This window comes from Xiphophorus maculatus, chromosome 1 (assembly GCF_002775205.1).
Source record: "Xiphophorus maculatus strain JP 163 A chromosome 1, X_maculatus-5.0-male, whole genome shotgun sequence".
NCBI lineage: Eukaryota > Metazoa > Chordata > Actinopteri > Cyprinodontiformes > Poeciliidae > Xiphophorus > Xiphophorus maculatus.
The window spans coordinates 6,974,434-6,993,596 of record NC_036443.1 but is presented as its reverse complement, the minus strand read 5'-3'; the positions used below and the strand labels follow the sequence as shown (position 1 = coordinate 6,993,596).

General features: G+C 38.0%; 2 protein-coding genes across 2 annotated transcripts in view; one reads left to right on the top strand and one right to left on the bottom strand.

Moving 5' to 3' along the window:
- Positions 1 to 317: 317 nt before the first annotated feature.
- bcas2 (BCAS2, pre-mRNA processing factor) lies at positions 318 to 3,455 on the bottom strand. Its single transcript, XM_005805768.3, has 7 exons — positions 3,274 to 3,455; positions 1,951 to 2,043; positions 1,777 to 1,847; positions 1,479 to 1,640; positions 1,350 to 1,400; positions 1,177 to 1,257; positions 318 to 1,079 (listed from the first exon to the last, which is right to left on the bottom strand). Exons 1-7 carry the CDS (start codon positions 3,364 to 3,366, stop codon positions 953 to 955), a joined length of 678 nt encoding a protein of 225 aa, XP_005805825.1. The 5' UTR covers positions 3,367 to 3,455; the 3' UTR covers positions 318 to 952.
- Positions 3,456 to 3,974: 519 nt separating this feature from the next.
- LOC102222703 (E3 ubiquitin-protein ligase TRIM33) overlaps positions 3,975 to 19,163 on the top strand; it is a 33,639-nt gene continuing 18,450 nt past the window's right edge. The window contains 10 exon segments of the mRNA XM_023333209.1: positions 3,975 to 4,068; positions 6,965 to 7,045; positions 7,047 to 7,067; positions 7,069 to 7,699; positions 13,963 to 14,081; positions 14,199 to 14,352; positions 15,598 to 15,727; positions 16,410 to 16,526; positions 16,665 to 16,779; positions 18,747 to 18,893. Of these exon segments, the coding sequence (XP_023188977.1) occupies positions 7,022 to 7,045; positions 7,047 to 7,067; positions 7,069 to 7,699; positions 13,963 to 14,081; positions 14,199 to 14,352; positions 15,598 to 15,727; positions 16,410 to 16,526; positions 16,665 to 16,779; positions 18,747 to 18,893 (1,458 nt within the window). The 5' untranslated portion in view covers positions 3,975 to 4,068; positions 6,965 to 7,021.

Sequence of the window (19,163 nt, the reverse complement as noted above, 5' to 3'; positions counted from 1 at the left end):
GCTGACTCCATCTCCCTTGCTTTCTGCTAGGCTTCATCTGGTTCTCGACAGCAGAACTGTCTGAATGCTCAGGCTAGCTAGCATGGCCACCGATAATGGCGGTTAAGGTTTTCCAGTTGTTTCTCTATTAGTACATCTAGCAGCGCGTTGACCCTCCTACTGGCTTTGGTTGCGTATTCCTGCAGATGGCAATAGTAGCACTGAGAGGAGCTTGATCTTTTCACAGATCCTCTCATACTGTCACAATATACGGACAGTTTTAATATATGTATATTAAAAACATTTGTATAAGTTACATACCACAGCATAAACCCACATAAGTGTTCTTGTTTATTTTAGAGTCTTAAGTTTTTACCATGTCTGGTTAGGAAAAAATCTATGAATCCAAACTTGTGCAGCAAATTCTTGTTTAGGTAATTCATTGGAGCTACACCATCATCCCACCTAAAATAAAAATATTTCAGCTCTATTATTGAAAGTAGGCAGCATTCATAACCACGATGAGTGTAGATTAAAACTGTGAGTACGAAACTCTTGGACAATTGGAAAACTGTAGACGACGGTTCAAAGGGAACTATAGAAATTCATTTTATTACAAAGATTTATTTTTAAAAAATGCATCAATTGACGATGTAAAACTACACTTAATGCAGTCTTCAACAGACTTACACTATGTACACTTTCCGCTAACACATCCCTTGGCTGAAAGGCATCTATTCAAGTCCTGCGGTAAAGCAAGAGAAAAAGCTGCCACCAGTGTATCAGAAACACGAAAAGAAGCTTCTTTTAAAGCCAGAACACCCGCAGGTGTCTGAAACTGCTCCACTGTTGTTTTTACCAATCTATGTCACATCTGTGGTTTCATATCAACTTCTTTTTGCTCAGATTACTCCCAGTCCATGTTAGTCCAAGGGAGTCCATGTTAGTCAGAAACCATTAAGAGTCCAGTTCTCTAGAAGTCCTGTCTGATATTCTCCTTGTTCTCGTCCCCCTGCTGCTGTCGGAGCTGACCGACTTCGTTCTCCAACTGGACGATGGCCCGCTCGATTTCGTAGTTCTTACTGACCAGTGACACCCAGCTATGGATGGAAATGTACATATGTTAAGACACAGAAGAGTACCGTGAGGTCTCACCTTCACACCGTGACAAACATGCAAGCATTCTCATTGACATACTTGGACTCTAGCTCGCGTAGTTTGGCTCCAGCTGCCAACTGGTCATTCTTACGCTGCCAGTTCAAATCTTGAATTTGCTTCCTGTAGAAGTTAAGGACATTATCTGTGAAAATTTTTTTTTTTTTAAAAAAAGAACTTTGGGCCATCAAATATCACCATCCTGCTGCCTTTACCTGAACTTGTGAAGCTCCTTCTGAGCCATCTCAATCATGAAGGCCAAGTTGCTGAGGAAGGAGGATGAGAACAGTCAGCCATTTTCAAACAGTAAACGGTCTTTGAAGAAAAAGGCTGATGCCTCTTACCCGTTGTAGACTTTCCATGCGTTGGTTCCGTACTGCGACATGAGCTCCAGGTTCTCGATGCGGACTGCCTGGTGCTCCAGCTGGGCCATAGAGTTGTTCACACACTCCTGCCACGCCGTTATGTCGTTCTTCTGTCCTGATGTGGGCGCCGGAAGCTCATATCTCCACAAAGAGTGACAACAAAAGTTTAAGTTACATGCTAAAAAAATGTGTGCACTCAAACTGTACATTTCTGTATTGGTGGATTAGCATAACAAACCCCTCAAAAAGCAGCATTTCTGCAATGACCAGGTTTTACCTCTTCATGCTCAGGAGCTCCATGGGCTGCCGAGCTGCTAACCGTTCAAATTCGTTCCTCATAATTTCTGTCTGATGAGCAAAAAGATAAGAAAGAAACATTCAAATGCTGTTAATGTTCTGCCACTGCCTAAACTCATAAAATCAACCAGAGGTTGTCTAATGGAATCATAACCTCAAAAGCTGCGAAGTCAGGCGTAGGCAGGTAGCTCAGGTAGTTCTTCGTAGGCCGGTATCTTCTTGTCTCTTCCTCAACCAGCGCTGCAGCCTGAAGGAATGAATAGGATTAATGTCTGACAGATTTCCAAAAATTTCAGTCTTTTCAAAGAAAATCAAAGTGTGTCGATCAGGTGGTGCACGCTGTACTCTGACTCAGCTGGTCAAACTTGCTGAGACCGCCACACCTTCCCATTTTTCTGTTTCTAAACACACCATGTTTGAAGGCAAAATGTTTATTTGCTGCCCAATGTACACCTAGTCATTGAGAGGTGTCATGGTGACAGAATGATCAGTGTTATTCTCTTCACTTTTCAGTGATCAAAATGTTCCGCCTGTGTCAGAGGTGTTGATACATGAAAATATAATTTTTTTAAAACAATATTTCACACAGATTACGATAAATGAACAAGAATTATTTAAAGTAGGAGCAGACAACTTGGTTCAAAGTATCTTAGTGGTGAACTATGAACATGAATCAATTTATTTTAGCCTGACTGGACTGAGCTAAAGAGGATGCTTTCTTTTAAACAAGTCCAGAGGGGTTCATGCGCTAAACAAAACATGGTCACTGCATCTCATTCTGAGATTATCATTCTCATGGTGTGAGATTATCATTCTCAGATAATCTCAGAATGATTATCTGATGATTTCAGATTATTTTTGCACAAAATCACTATCAGATAATGAGACTTAGGCTCAGTTCTGCCTATTTTGAACTCTTTTTGGAGCGAGTTGTGTTAGGACTCTGTCCCCCTTTTATGCAAATAAGCTGTAGTTTCTGGACCGTTTCTAAACCCAGTAGAGACCCAAATGGAAGAACAAAATCATGCAAAAAAAAGTTTTTTTTTTAATCTCTAATTCCCCTCTAGGAATTAGTTCTTTATGTGGGTGAAGTGGCATAACAATGATTATGGTTGATATCCAAGAATTGACTCCTTCCCATTTTATGAATGGGAAGATATTTACTACTCAACATAAATATTAAGTCATTAGAATATGAACGTCTACATTTACAAGAATTATTCTTAAACTCTAGAATAATGCTTCTAGAGTTAGAAGGGGTATAGCTACAAACTATGCCCTTGCTCTGCGAGGACAGGACACCACAGAGTCTAACAAGACCACATTTTATTAGTTATTTACTAAGCCTGTGTCGCTACAGACAATTTAAACAAATTGCAGAACTGCTAAAGGGCTACAACGAGGTGTTCTGCTGCTGCACATCCATGTAGCATAGCCAGCCAACACGTTTCTGTTAGCACGTAATGTTTTTACTCACCGCTTCTCTGACACCTGGAGCATCGTAACCCTGGTCAAAGTACGGCAAAGCGTCCACAAAAACTTCACCTGCCACTGAAGCCGTTCCGGCCATTTTCAGTTTGTTTAATTATCGTTTTATTTGAAGGTTCACTTCTTTCAAATGCTAAACGGACGTGGTAATTCCAACTATAAGCTTTTCCGGAAGAGAATGTTTACATCCTGTTGTGTAAGTTGTAGTTACTGCCGCCTGTTGGGTTGGAGGGTTACTGCTCAAACTACTTTTTTTTGCAGTAAAAGTGAAGATGCAATCCCACTGAGAAAAATCACCAAAACTGAATTCTCTTGAAAGACCATCTTCGTCAGACAGTATTACCCTTCTGTGTTCTAGTTAATTCTCTTTCTTCCACATGTTAAGCATTTTGAGCTTAACATGTACAGAAGCTGGTTGCCTACATGTACCAGGGTAGATTTGCTTTACAGAATTGATATCTCTGCAGTCTTGATTGTGTGTTTGACTTTATTAAACCAAGGCTGCATCCAGCATCAAACTAGGTCACGTTGCTGTAATAGTAGCCTATGTTTGTATGACCTTCAACCACTCGGATTATTTGTGTGTCAGTGCATTGGTGTGTACATATAATTGTGTTTGTTTTGAGTGGGTGAATGCTACGTAGTAGTTGCATAGTTGTTCAAGTAGCTAGAGTGCTGTCGGACTTGCAGCACGCAGCACCCAAGAGCAGCAAAGGACATGTGGACTCGGTTCTGGGAGACTGCAGCAGCAGTAGGCTTCACCCAGGGCAGCCATAGCACACAGGTAGGCCACACAGCCTACATAGTTTCAATGGAGAATGGTTGCCTAAATTGTTTGTGTCACTGAGAAAATCACAGACTGACTCTATTCTGTTTGTAAGACCAGCTTCACCAGACCACTATTACCCTCCTACCCTTTATGTTCCGCTTTATTCTGTTATCTTCTGATTCAGATAGGTTGGCTGTCCTGGTTTTGTTGCCTCTATCGGCACGTAAACCATGATGAACTTCTCTTTTGAAACTTATTGGTATAAGGCACAACCCTTAGATGGTTCCAAACTGTCGAAAACAGTTTTTCTGTTCACCTTGGGAAGTATTCCTCTACGTTTGTCCACCTTCTCTTCTTGTATATCATCCCTTTGGAGACCATTCTTAAATAGCACATGGTCTTTCTCTGTTTTGCTGTCAAAGTCCAAATTTATCTGTATATTCCAGCCAACGCTCACACTGCTATTCAAACCTTTCTCGGAGATGATCAGACATGATTACGTAAACTTTAATTTAATGCATCTTTTTTTTTCCATTTAAGGTGAGAAAAATAATTTGAATTGTTATTTTGATTTAAGGAACAATGAGTAACATACAGGCAACTTTTCTAAGCACTATTTATTATACAGGTAAAAAAAACTAATTAATTAGGATTATAATTTACATTTAATAATTTTAACTGAAAAACATGAGAAATGAATACTGATAAAACAGAAGTAACTATTTCTTGTAAACATAAGTAATGAATACTAGTAACTTCATTGAGCTGACAGAGCTGAAAAGCTTGTCTTTACAACATTGCCGATCTGTTCATTACATTTAAAGAGCTGATAACAGGAAGCTAGGAGGTTGAATTGTCCAAATACATTGATTTTAATTAGCGTTTGTTTAATAAAATTTTGAGAATGTCAGTCTGTGTAAATTTCACCACATTAGAGATTTTAAGAATTAATAGAAAACAATGAACAGGAGGGTATTTTGTGTTTTCTCTGGGTAGTTTAAGTGGAGTCCATATGCGAGCCCGAAAAGAAGCATAGAGCTGACAGTCAGCTGGACAATTCACTAATTACATGACAAATTAAACTATTCCGAGTGATGTTGTGATTTTGTTTTTCAAAGTTTGATCAAAATAGTACAATGATGAAGATAAGTTACTTCCTGTTATGATGACATCATAGATGATGTCATACTATGACAACATAGGATGCCAATTGACCTTTTTATGTGAAAGTTATAGCATTTCCTTTGCTTTGGCAAGTACGCCAAGTTACTTGCCCCCCCCCCCCCAAAAAAAAAAAAAACAGGATTTTTGATAACTTTTAAAGGCCCACCCCTTATCTGTATAACATAGGCGTAACTTCCTCAAGGACAGGGGTGGGCATGTAATGAAACCACCAATATTTCCTGCACCTTTTTTTCTTTATGTGCCTGTATCGATTTGTGTACAGTAACTTGGCAGCAGTTGCATACTGTATTCAAAGCATTATCAACCAGTTAATGCTTTTTAAAATTTCTTTGTAAAACGTAACTGGCAAGTCCTCTCAGTGATCTAGTTGATTGGACGTCACGTGACTTACTGCGCGTCGTAGTGCGCCACATGCGCTGTTGCTTTGCATTGAGTCAGGAATGTCGGTGGTCGGGGAAATGACACAATCAAGCAAAGAATCTGAAAACGGGACGCAACGTTTTGATATTAATTATCTACACTACGACAGCAAGATAACAAGGTCCAAAGGGATGACATTTCAAAAGCTTTTATTAAAATACATATGGTGGTGAAAGTGGAGAGTAGGTTAGTTATGGTAGCTTAACTTTCATCACCTTAACATTTACTCTGCAGTTCGGAGTATTTCGGTTCAATTACGACAAATATAAGGCGACCCACAAAGATTTTCTGACAGATAATCAGGAGAGCAGGTGTTTAAGTTAGAGCTAATCAACCACCGCGAGTGTTCAGGCGATCGCATCCTAATGATCGCAAAAAGGAAATTCAAAAACATAAACCTGCAACGGACAGAATGTTCTGTTTGGTGTTTTTACGGACTTTTTTGTGTGGGGGGGGGAAAAAAAGTTCCCCCATTGTGGAACCAATTGAGGGACAGCTGTGGAGTCAGAATCACATAAATGAAAAATACAAAGTTTGTACTGACAAGGATTCATTTGGTTTACGCAGAAGTTACTTAATCTGTTTTTGAAATGTTTAACATTTTGATTGCTAAGGAATCTCATGTTGTTTATGTTTTTAGCACTTGATAAAATCAGACAATAAAAGGCAACTATGTGATAATTCTTCACAAAAGATATTACTGAATTGTGAAACTGTTTCATCTGTAGGCAAATACAGACTGATTCCATAAATTAGAATATGACTGAAAAGTTCATTTGTCAGCAATTCTATCACCAAGTGAATAGAATACATATATAAAATGTATCATATGTAATATGTATAATCTATATAATGCATTATATAGATTAATTAGATTACTTCCGTTTTAATATATTTATAGTTCACAGTATGTTTAATACCTGCTAAAAGGTTATTTTCGAAAGATACTATTAATCTGACAAGTCTGATCAGGACGTCTATACTAATTTATTGAATAAGACTGTATGGCATTCACATTTAAGTTTTTGGCATTATTTTCAGCACTAAAAAAAAAAGAAAAGGCCTTCCAGTAACTGTGGGTGCATCAACTGAATTTTTGAGGAAAATTAAATTTCTTCAGAAATGAAGAAATTGATTTCAAAATGTCACCCAGCAAGCCACTTTCTTTTCTTTTTTTTTTTTTTTTTTTTTTTTTTTTTTACAACTAATTCGTTTTACGTTTTTGCACTACACCAGACCATTTCTGACTCGAGGTGGTTATATTTTCTAATTACCATTTCTTTTTCTTTTTCTTTTTTCCCCCCAGTGACAACATTTGTATCTCTCTTGAGCTGTTTCGCTCGACGTCACAACTTACGTCGTCATGCGTGCTCCCGGTTCGAGAACTTTACGCAGGACGTGCAGCGGTTTGTAAGAGGAAGGAAGATGGCGGATAACAAAGGCGAGGAGGAGATGGAACCGTCCGCTAATGCGGACCCAGTGCCTTCAGGGCAAGCCGAGACGCAGTCTAGCACAGAAAGCGAAGACAAGGGAATAGCTACAGAAACGGATTCGAAGGGAGATGCAGAAACCGAGTCCCCTAAGGACGCTAACGAGGAGCTCAATGCCAGCAGTGAAGGAGTGGACGATAGCATTGACGGGGCAGCCGAGGCTACTGCTACGCCTGCCGCCGCCGCTGTTGTTGCGGCAGGGGAAGCAGGCGGTAACGCTAGCAACGCAGCTAGCCCCACCGAGACCAGCAACGGCAACTCGGAGCCGCCGGCAGTTGACGCTGTTCCTGCCGCGGATGCTCCTGTTAGCGGAAACACGAGTGAAACATCTCCAGCTCCGACTGCCCCAGCGGCGGCGGCGACGCCGGTGTCCACTCCCATTAATTTACTGGATACGTGCGCTGTGTGTAAACAAAGTCTCCAGACTCGAGACTGCGAACCAAAACTTCTGCCCTGCCTGCACTCGTTTTGCCTGAAATGTATCCCGCAGCCGGACAGACAGATAAGCGTGCAGGTGCCTGGTCCACACGGTCAAACGGATACGCATATAGGTGAGTGTTGCTGGTTTAAGGATCCAAGTGTTAGCCAGGCCTGTAGGGAACATTAAGCTGTGGAGGATTTGGAGAATGACATCTGTTTCAAAAGGTAGTTTCTGTTAGATTGTGCGTCAGATAGTCTCACTTTTCCACTGAAAAGATTGTGCTACTTTTTTTGTTTTTACTATGACTGATATATTTAATCGGTGATTAAAACAAATCCACCGATGTGTCGTCAGAAGTTATGTCATGCATCAAATTTGAGATTGATTGTACTGTAATAATCTGTGGCAAATGTCGTCGTCATTAGCAATGTTTTTTTTCCCCTTCCTTGCTTTGGTGCAGTGAACTCTAAATAGTTGGTTAGATCACACATCTTGAGCATTATAGGGCAAAATTCTAAATCTGTTTATAAATTCTAAATCTATGTACATATAAATGTTGGATTCAGTGTTAAATAATCTATTTGGAATGCCTGGTTTTTACAGCTTCAGTAGCGTATCACTAATGCATTCAGGCTCTCTGTGCATGTATTATTGATGGTGCTGGTTATTAGATCCCTAAATAAAGCTTCTGAAGTTAGAGAGGTATAGTCCATGGGCCAGAGGCCTAAATTTCACATTTTGGTCCATTTCAGGGTGGCAAAGTCTATCCATATTTTTTAAAAATATACATGTCTCTAGTTAATATTTTGGTATGATAGCCCTTCCAAAATGGTAGCAGAGTCATAGTTATGAGCTCATGAAGTTAACCGCCCCTTTGGACAAATTCTGATTTTTGAGACTGGTGAGGCGATACTGAGCTGTAATTTGAAGTCACAGACTTAAACTACAACCTTTATAGGTTCTTTGGTGTTTGTGTATGGGATTTTGGGCGGCGGTGTTTAGGGTGTCACTCGTGTCTAGTTTGTAAGTTATAAAAAGGTTAATCAGCAATAGTAGAAATTTACACTTAAACTTTAGGATAATGTACATAGGCCTATTAATCAGATTTTATGAGTTTTTTTCCAACCCTGAGCTACCATTATGTATTGTATGTATATGTATGTATGTACCATTATAGAAACATGGCAGCATGGTAGGCTCTGTGGGGGATTCCACCTTCACTAAATGACAAATTCTGATGTAAAAAAAAAAAGGAAAAAAAAGTTTTTTTTGCAGATGATTAGGTTACTATTGACAGCATAATCGGGATTATTATATTACATTTCTGCCAACAAATGATTATGACCGTAGGCATATTGGTCCCTACTATATTATGCTTGCAGATGTTGATTTCAGTCTGGCCCACAAATGAGTTTGTTAAAAAATAAATAAAATGAGTAAGATGGACTAGTAAGGGGGTCAAGTCATCACAATATTACAGCTAAGAATACCAAATGTCAGGTGGAAGCAACCTTTTCAATAAATGTTTGTTGTTGAAATGGAAATAGTCATCTCAAACCACAACAGATGGCTTGTAGTTGGGAGTATTCAGTTGGGACTTTGCATTCCCAACTACTGGGAGTATTATTAAGACCCCGCAGTAGTTGGACTGAATACTCATTTTTTGGTGTCTGTTTGCCATCAGTCCAAAGCAGAAAGGCAAAAAAATTGGTATTACTGAGCCTGTCACAATAGCAAATTTTGCTGGATATTAAATTGTCCCAGAAGTTATAAGTGATAATGTTGTTTGCTTTGAGATCATTTTCAAGTAATGTAATGGCAATGGCATAATAATGCAAGAACACATTCTCAAAGATCAAGAAACCTTAAATTCTAATGGACATTTAACACTGGAAGTGGAAGATACTTTAAATATCCAAAATAAACAAAACAACTGAAACTACAAATGAAATGAATTATGAAGTCTCTGTGCACAAAACTGTATCTCAAAAAGGGTTAGTTGCTCCCGACTGAAGACTTATCATGCAGTTTCTGGTAGAGAGAGAAAAGAGAGACAGTAAATCATGCAGTTGGAAATTATTGAGCTCGTTTCAGTGATGCAGTTAATTGATTTATTGCTTGTTGCGATGGGCCTAATTAGTATGTCATGATCATAGCACTGAGCAGTACTCTTCATATCTTATGTTTTCCTTCTGTTGTCCATCCATGGTATCGGTATTACATCTTTAGTTCTTTTTCTATGCAGTGCAAAGTAATTTGCAGAGAGATGCAGCAATCAATAAGTAATTCTTTGGAATCAGCCAATTTTCCCTGTATTGATTTTGTGATGTACAAGACAAATAGTAAAAAGAATAAATGAAAAAAAAATTTGCCCAGTTTAAATGCATCAAAACGTCCACCATTTCCAGTTTGCTAACACATCTACCATTGATGTGTACGTTGGTCTTTTCTTTTAAATAATATATTCAAAGCTACCACCTCTCAAATATGCTGCAACATGTTTACTTCTCTAATGTGAAATGGACCTAAAACAAATTCTGCTTGGAAAATCCTGATTGTTGCATTTCTACATTTACGACCCAGTGTTTGTACAGATTTGAGTTGATGCACAGATCAAACTGAGGCGGGTGCATTTTTGGAAAGCATGATTGTTGCTTGGCTAACGTCCAAGGAGTCAGCCAGCAGAAGTTCAGCTGGTGCACCATCTGAAGTGTTTAGGAGTCTTGTGTTTGTTATTTCTGCCAAAATGCAATGCTTTTTCGTCCTACAGTAAAATTTTATATACTTTTACATGAAATTAGTGAATGAAAATACACTCGCATGAATTGTACATCAATTTCACTATTTTAATCCCAACCTTCAGTGTGTGTTTTAAGTGTTGATTTGTTGTACTGAAAACTAGAGCTGAAACGATGCCTTGAATGATTCGAGTACCTCGATTATTGAAATTCTTTGAGGAAAATTTATCTGCCTCGAAATTTCGTTAAACTATTACTACATATTTATTATGTAGCGCACCGTGTTCCGCCCGGATCATTATTTGTGGAGGGCAGCGCTCTTACTTCCGCCTAGTTGTGAAGTGCTAGCAGCATGGTGTTGAAGTGTGCGTCGTTTTGCCAGAGTTTCGGGGACAAATGAGGATTGTTGAATTTTGCGGCGCGATGGTTGGACTACGACAGCTTTTCTGGCGTCGGAATCGCTTCGTCACGGTTGAGAGGGAGAGAGAAACAGAGAGAGAGAGAGAATTCCTCGGATAATCGTAAAAATATTCAATAGAGTACTCAGTTACTAAAATATTCTTTTACAACAACCCTACCAATATGAATATTTCAGTGACTTACTGTTGCTGATTAGAGCTGGCAAATAATAAGAAAAAAACCTAATCCATCTTTTTCCTCTTAGTATTTTTATATTGTACAGATTTCACCTCATAGCTTGCGATCTCTGAACTGCATTTTGCCTTTTTGAATTGAAATAACATTGTTTTTATAAGAGGGGATCTGCCTGGAACGATCACATTTGGATTTACAAATCATTGGAACTTGTTATCCTTATTGGCAAAATATATTAGTCTTTTCCTTTTAAACAGAAATGGTTTTGTAAATCAGCATCTCTGAGCTGTTAGTTTTACTAGATTTCAGAAAAAACACTAAATGTTTCTCATCTACAGAGATGAAATCGACTCGCTTATTGCTTTTTGAGGTATGTTTTGCAGCCCTTCATCTCATTATATAGTCTTTTATAAGTTACATCAGTAAATTGGTTACTGAATTTTGCTGAGGCAAATAATCGATCATTCAATAATAGGTTATTTAGTAACCAGTTTTAGAGTGTTTATTAACCTGACTTGACATAATGGATTACAGGTTGTTCTGTCCTTTCCTGGGTCAGAGCGTTTAGCAACTTATTGATTCATTTACGCCTAGATCACCTGGTTAATGACACATGAACAGAATTCATAGTAATTACAAAACACAATGACAACGTTGTCTTTTTTGAGGTTGAGACTGTTTATTATCAGATTGCATGGATTGTTAATTTCTCTTTCATCTCATGTTTTTTCAGGCAGAAAGGAGCCAAAGATTATTCCTGTTTGATGCAGGTCACTTGCGTGCAGAATGTAAATTTGTTAGGCAGCTGACATTATAATTGTTGGTTATATTTAATTTGAACTGGTGAGGAAAGGTCAGGAACAAATAATTTCTCATTTCCTTACCTAATGTAAAAAACAAACAAACAACAGCTTAATTTGTTCATTCAGTTTCAGTCTAAATCTTCTATCAAGAACGTCCTCAATATGGTGGAACAAGCAAAGTTTTCCATTTCTGATTCTTAGTTTTTATTTCCCCACAGAGGGGACAGCCCTCTGCCATCAATTGGGATTGAGTGGGAACAGTGGCTAATGCAAACCACCCTAACTCCCCTCCCATTTTTTTTATATTTAAAAGGTCCTCCAGTTCCATTTCTAAATCTTCTCTTGAAATTAGTTTATTGACCTCTGAGAGGTGTGTTTGCATTGTTAGACAATTTTTTTGTTATTAGTTGACAATGGTCTCAAAATGACAATATTATTGTATATCGCAATAATTTCTGGGACAATTAATCGCCCAGCAAAATTTGTTATTGTGACGGGTCAATGTGTGGTTTTTATTTCACTTTCATTGTTTTTGGTTGTCACGTTTTATTTTGGATATTTAAAAGATCTACCAGTTCCAGTTTTAATTGTTCTTTTCAAAATTAAAGTTTATTTCTCTTTGAGAGGGTAAACTTGCATAATTATGCCATTAACAATATACTGCTTGTTAATGGTATAAACATAATTAATAATTAATAACATAATTAATAGCTTGAAAATTGACTCAAAACGGCAATATTATTGTTTATTGCAATGGCTATTTGGACAAATTTACCGTCAATTACTAAATTAGTTGGCGATTATTTCAATAAACGGTTCACGATTAATCGGATTAATCGTGTCAGCCCTAATGAGATTGTCAGAGATGTTGATTGAAAAACAAAAATATAAAGTTGGACAAATCAATCAGTGCTTTAGTTGTGTGTGGTAATGTGGTTCTGTTCCTTTTTCACGTGCTATGTAAAATAAAAAATATAGCTTTGTTGAACATTAAGGAGCCCATGGCACTTTATTTCAAGCTTTTACCAAATGGGTTTTAAATAAAAGCCAAAGCTAAACTGTGTGGTCTCCATGTTTTAGTTAAATAAAAAGTGGCCAGGAATACCAAAACAATGGCGAGCTGTAATACCCGTCATCTGTGGAAGATCCTAATGGGTCATCTCTTATGGCCCGGATTTAGCTCCATAGACCGTAGACCGGTGTTGCATGCAGCTTGTTCTTATGCCAGGTATGGCATCTAAAACTAACGTCACCAGGACACAACCTGGGGCAATTTAATCCAACAAACTATTTCTAGTGTGTGTGTATTCTATTTATTCAATTAAAGTAAACACAACCCATGCCCTGTTTGGAGAAAGTTATTTTGTGCAACATTTTCAAATGTGATGGAGATCTACATTTTAAGGGTCCCATATGGGTGGCACATATGTGTTTATTTACACATTTGTGCATGTCTGTGTATATGTGTGTGTGTGGGGGGGGGAGGTTAAGCCTAAACCCAGTCCAGCTGCTTCCACCACTAACCACACATGGGGACCCATGCAGCTGGCACTCACACAAACCGGCTGTGTGCTGATCAAGCCAGTGTAAGCCAGTTCAAACTGGCCAGAACTAGTTCTTACCACAGACGGCCGGCCTTTTTTTTTTCTTCTTTTTTTCAGGAGGTTTGGGGGGGTTGGGATGGTCGGTTATTGGTTTATGAGGTAGAGTAGGAGCAAAATATTTCTTTTGCATCATTTTAAAATGGCTGAAGTTTATCTTGCTCAAATGGAATTGGGTGGCAAAGTTAAAACGCTAAACTAATTATTCGTTGGCGCCAGTAACTGCAGCTCCGATTCCTCTAATTTTATTAAAGAAGTTGAATAAAGCGATTAAGCGAAGCTGACATTGTTTTTTTTTTTTATGGGCCGCGTGATTTAATATTCTAATAAAAATGCCATGGGGTGATGAGATAGAATTTTCGGGAAATCGAAGTTAAGTTGATTAGCTCCCATGAATAAGCGGGCCTTCCCCACTGCACCAGGAGTTTTCATTAAAAGCAGTTCAACAAAAGGAAATTATGGAAATCCAGAAAAAACATCAGATGAAGGATTTTTTTGTTTGAAGCAGCAGCGATTGAATTAAGTCAGGTTATCGGTTTCCATGCGGGTTCTGCCTGCCTGCTGCTTTGCTTCAAAAATCTTAGCAATAAATCCTAGCGGGTGAATATGAGCCCCAGTCGTTTGATTTTTAACCCCGTGTTTTCGCTTTCTTTCTAGTAAATGTCATGCGGTGTTCGGTTTGCCACCAGGACTACAAGCAAAGTGACATCATCGACAATTACTTTGTCAAAGACACAACGGAAGCTACCAGCACATCTGATGAAAAAGCTGCACAGGTATTGCAAACAGTCGTTTTTGCCCAACTTGAATGCTTCAGTTCTTTTCAGCTGTCTTCCAAATGAGCTGTGACGCTTATTTGCGTTTCTCTCTTTCTCTGCTTCTGTATTTCTAAGGTGTGCACAAGTTGTGAAGACAACGCTGGGACAGTAGGCTTTTGTGTTGAGTGTGGCGAATGGTTGTGTAAAACCTGCGTGGAGGCCCATCAGAGAGTGAAAATTACCAAAGACCACAAAATCCGTACAAAGGAAGATGCTGATGCTGCGTCTGGTAAGAACACTTAAGAGTCAGAAGCTAAACTCCCAAAGCCTGAGACGGAAAATCTTTTGGGAAGTATTTATTGGACACTACAAATAATGTTGTCATGGTTATTGGAGAGCGGATTATTATGAAAACCCTTGAGGGTTGAACCAGAATTAGATTTTTTATTTATTTATTTATTTATTTTTCCCGTTTGGATTCTTGGTTTGATGGCTGAGCCTATAAGATCATTCTGTAAATAAATATGACAAAACATATTGGTAGGACTTCAACAATTAGTTTTAAAAAAAATTTAATATATGTTGATACCGTTTTCAACTTTGACTTGGAAAAAACCCCTAAAGACTTAGTCATTATATCTTAAATTATTCTTGCACACAGTTATGCTTAAAATTATTCATACCGCAGACACATTTAGATTTTAATCAATATTTTCTATTGATCTACATGTTTGTTCTGAATGGAAGCAATACTAGTGATGACAAATCAAAAATGAAAGTGGAGACATCAAAATGGAGAAGAAATGAAGAAGTGTAACATTTTGTGAATCCCAACTTATCTTTCAGTCAAACTATGTCATTATTGTGAGAGGAAGACGCTAACCTGCCATAAAAGTAGGGTTGGGCAATATGGACTTAAAATTTTATCACAATATTTTCAGCACTATTGTGATAATGACAATTGACAATAAGAACAATTTATTACCACTACTTTTTTAAGTAACTAAAAAACTTTGACTGTATGACACAGCATTTGCAGCCACACAAACACAAATACTCTTGAAAAAAAATCATGCCTGTATTTCCTTAGGACAACAGTCACATGAAGAAGTGATTTGTGTCACTATACTGCAGCACACAGTAACTGCATTTAATCATATGATCAAGTTTATTGGCTTTTTGATACTCTCATTGAACAAAATGTGGGTAAAATAGTAAAATAACACTCCCGACAATACGGACAGTTTTGGGGGTTCTGAACATCATTAATCGGAATTTATTGAGACAACAATAAATTAAAATTCTTGTCATAAGAAATGTATCACGATAAATGATAGACATGCTCACCCCTACACAAATGACGCAGCAAACAAAACGGATGTAATATTATTCATTTTTTGTGTTCCTTCTGTGCCACGTCTGGTTTGGTGCAATCAGGCGACCCGTTTAGCAGCTGTTAAAAATTTTAAATGTTGTTCTTTGATATGTGTTTTTTTTTTTGTTATTAAATTTCTTCCCTCCATTGTTTCAACAGATTCTGTCACAACAGGACAGAGGCCAGTTTTCTGTCCCATCCACAGGCAGGAACCTCTGAAACTTTTCTGCGAGACATGCGACACTCTAACGTGTCGGGACTGTCAGCTTCTGGAGCACAAGGAGCACAGGTAGGTCCAACGCTCTTGCACACATCTGTTTTGTAGCTAGTAAAGCAGATTTCTATCCTCCAAAAAAAAACCATAATTCCATAATTACTAAAATAATATTTAGTTGCAGCCTCATTTTTTTTTCCTTTGTTAAATGTGCGGAAAGGGGATGCATAAGCATTATGTTCCTACGGCATCGTGTCTTTCTACCCCATAGAAATGAAATGAATTCACTAGAAAAACTAAGTGTAAAATAGTTGAGAAAATCAAACTTAACTATAGCGTTGTTTGTTTCATGGAATTATGAAACCCTCTTAAGTTTATTATTATTATTATTATTATTACACTCCTTCCAGAAAATGAGTTTATGAATAATTCTCTACAAAACCTTGACTCATTTTTGGACTCATGTCCATATCTGTTTACTTCTGGTGGCATGTAACCTTTAAGGACTGTAAATACCACACAAGCGCTGACAAATGGATTTATTTATGCGAGGTTGCTAAAACACATTTTGTTTAACTTACAAACAAGCCAAATACAGAACTTCTGGTAAACCAAGATGGTGGGAAAACAGCCTTTTTTTTCTCTAAACCCTGAAAATAAGAATAATTCAGTACCTACAGAGTATGTACAGGCCTTCAGAAGTTAATTTAGTTAATTGAACCTGATCGTGACTTGGGTTTGTTCTGTCTTCTATCAGGTACCAGTTTCTGGAAGAAGCTTTCCAGAACCATAAAGGAATCATCGAAGCCAACATGGCCAAACTACAGGAAAAAAAGAACTATGTCCATTACTCTGTGTCTCAATTGCAAAACAGGTGGGTTCAGGTTTCTCTGTGCTTCATCTATTTTGCACAATTTCTGAACAGTTTTGTATTTGACTTGTATTTGTGTGGAATTAATTTGTGTGTGTTTTGTTGTTGTGTTTTTGTTTATTTGTTTTTTACTTAATACAGGTTAAAAGAACTGGGTGAGACTCATAGAAAAGTGGAACATGAGATCAAGATTGCTGTATTCACTCTTATAAATGAAATCAACAAAAAGGGCAAAGCGTTACTTCAGCAGTTAGAGGTAAGACTGTATTGAAACTTATTTTAAACTTAAGAATCACTATTTCTAAATGCTAAAATCTAAATAGAACACAGCTGACAGTTGTGAGATTCAATGACAGTGCTGCGATAGAAGACTGGGTGAAAATACAAAAGTTTTGCATTTTGAAGGAAGATGCTTTTTCATTTACGTTTGAAGTTAATATTTAATTTACATCTGATATATTTTTTGGAGCTTTTTGTTGTTTTGCATTTTTTATTACATCAGAACCTTAAACTCCAGAGCCCCTTAAGGGACAATGGAAAAAAAAAAAAAACGTTCTCATGCACACCATATACTATCTTGTGCCCATGATGTACACATCACATGCACAAGATCTCACACCTCCATTTTCCTGCTGCAAGGCAAAAAACTGATGATTACCATTGGTTTTAGCTGTCAAATTGTCAACAAAGGAGGCTATGTCTTACATGTATGGGTGACGTATAAAAGAAAAAGGGTCGCAGTGCTTTGATAGTAATTTGTCAACAATACCATAATTAGATAGCAAGACCAGGAAAAAGTTTTATTTAAATTAAAAACGGTGAGGGAAGTAGGTCAGCTATGCTAGCTTGACTTTGACATCCATGACATCTACAGTGAGGAAAATACGTATAAGTAACACCCTGCGACTTTGGAATTTCTCCCACTTAGAAATCATGGAGGGGTCTGAAATTTTCATCTTAGGTGCATGTCCACTGTGAGAGACATAATCTAAAAAAGATCCAGAAATCGCAATCTATGAATTTTTAATTTGTTTGTGTTATACTGCTGCAAATAAGTATTTGAGCACCTGCCAATCAGCAAAAATTCTGGCCCTCAAAGATCTGTTAGCCCGCCTCTAAAAAGCCCACCTCCACTCCACTTATTATTCTAAATTAGAAGCACCTGTTTGATGTCGTTAGCTGCATAAAGACTCCTGTCCACCCCCACACAATCAGTAAGAATCCAACCATGGCTAAGACCAAAGAGCTGTCCAAAGGCACCAGAGACAAAATTTGCCTACACAAGGCTGGAAAGGGCTACTGGGCAATTGCCAAGCAGCTTTGAGGAAAAAGATAAACTGTTGGAGCAATTATTAGAAAATGGAATGGAATGAGTCAGGGCTGTGTGTAGTGCAATGGAGACAGCATTCTCTGTGGACCGGTTCCTCCTATAGGCAAACTGGTGCCTCTCTAGACCAGCAGGAAGGTTATCCTTAATGTGTTTTAGGATTATCCTCTCAAAGCACCGCATAATGACTGGGGTTAGTGCAACTGGGTGGTAGTCGTTTAAGTCAGTCACAGCTTCCGGCTTGATGATGGAAGACTGGAGGCAAACAGGGACAGATTGAAAATGTCTAAAAAGTCTTGGACTTGTTTTATGACAAGTTTTCATAGGAAAGGCATTTTAAATAATGTTAGCTTTGCATTAGAAGCTTTATTATTTACCGAATGACACATAATGACAACAGTCATAAATGTTATTGAAGAGTCCTTCAGGTTCATGACAGGTGTTGTGTCATGCTTATGACAGTGTCATGTCCGTCTTATGCACACCCCTTCAAATAAAATGATCTGATCTGGTAATTTCAAGCTTTACTTGTGTTATGTCACCAAAATCATAAACGCAAAATATATGATTGACAGAAAACCTGCCTGAACTGCTTCCTTTCGCATGTCAGAATCTTCATGCTAGCATTGATACTTTTTTATGTGTTAATATTCAGTTGTTTGTCATTGAACTCCTTCCATATTTTCAACCTAAGCAGCTGAAAATTGTTGGATGTTTTTTTATGGTTTTAGTTCAGATTCATTCTGTTTCTTTTTATTGCAAAACACAAACATTCAAATGCCCTCCTTACATGGCAAGATGCAATGTGGTTTGGAATCATTTAGGAGGCAACTTTTAGCTTTTTAATTCACTGATTCTTTTCTGGCAATGCTAACCAAATCCCCATGTTTATTCAGAGCGTGAACAAAGAGAGGAGCTTGAGGCTGATGGGTCAGCATAAGGACACCACCCAGCTGGCTCAACAGATCCACCATGTGCTCAACTTCTGCAACTGGGCCATTACTTCTGGCAGCAGCACTGCATTGCTCTATAGCAAGAGGCCGGTATGTTTCTCATAAGACTCACTTATTCACTCAGGGAACATGCTAACCCAAGTAGTTTCTATCAAAACCCACACACTAATGAATTTTACTTGAAGAAGATCCCAGTTTCTATTGGTTAACTTGTTAACTTTTTAACAAAACTTAAGTTGTGTAAGATCAAGGTTGGCAGGTTGCGCTTAACAACAGTTTATAACCTCTAAGTGGGCATAGAGGAACATACTAGGGCCACAACATTAGCTTAGTGTTTCCTGTTTAGATGTGGTGTAGATT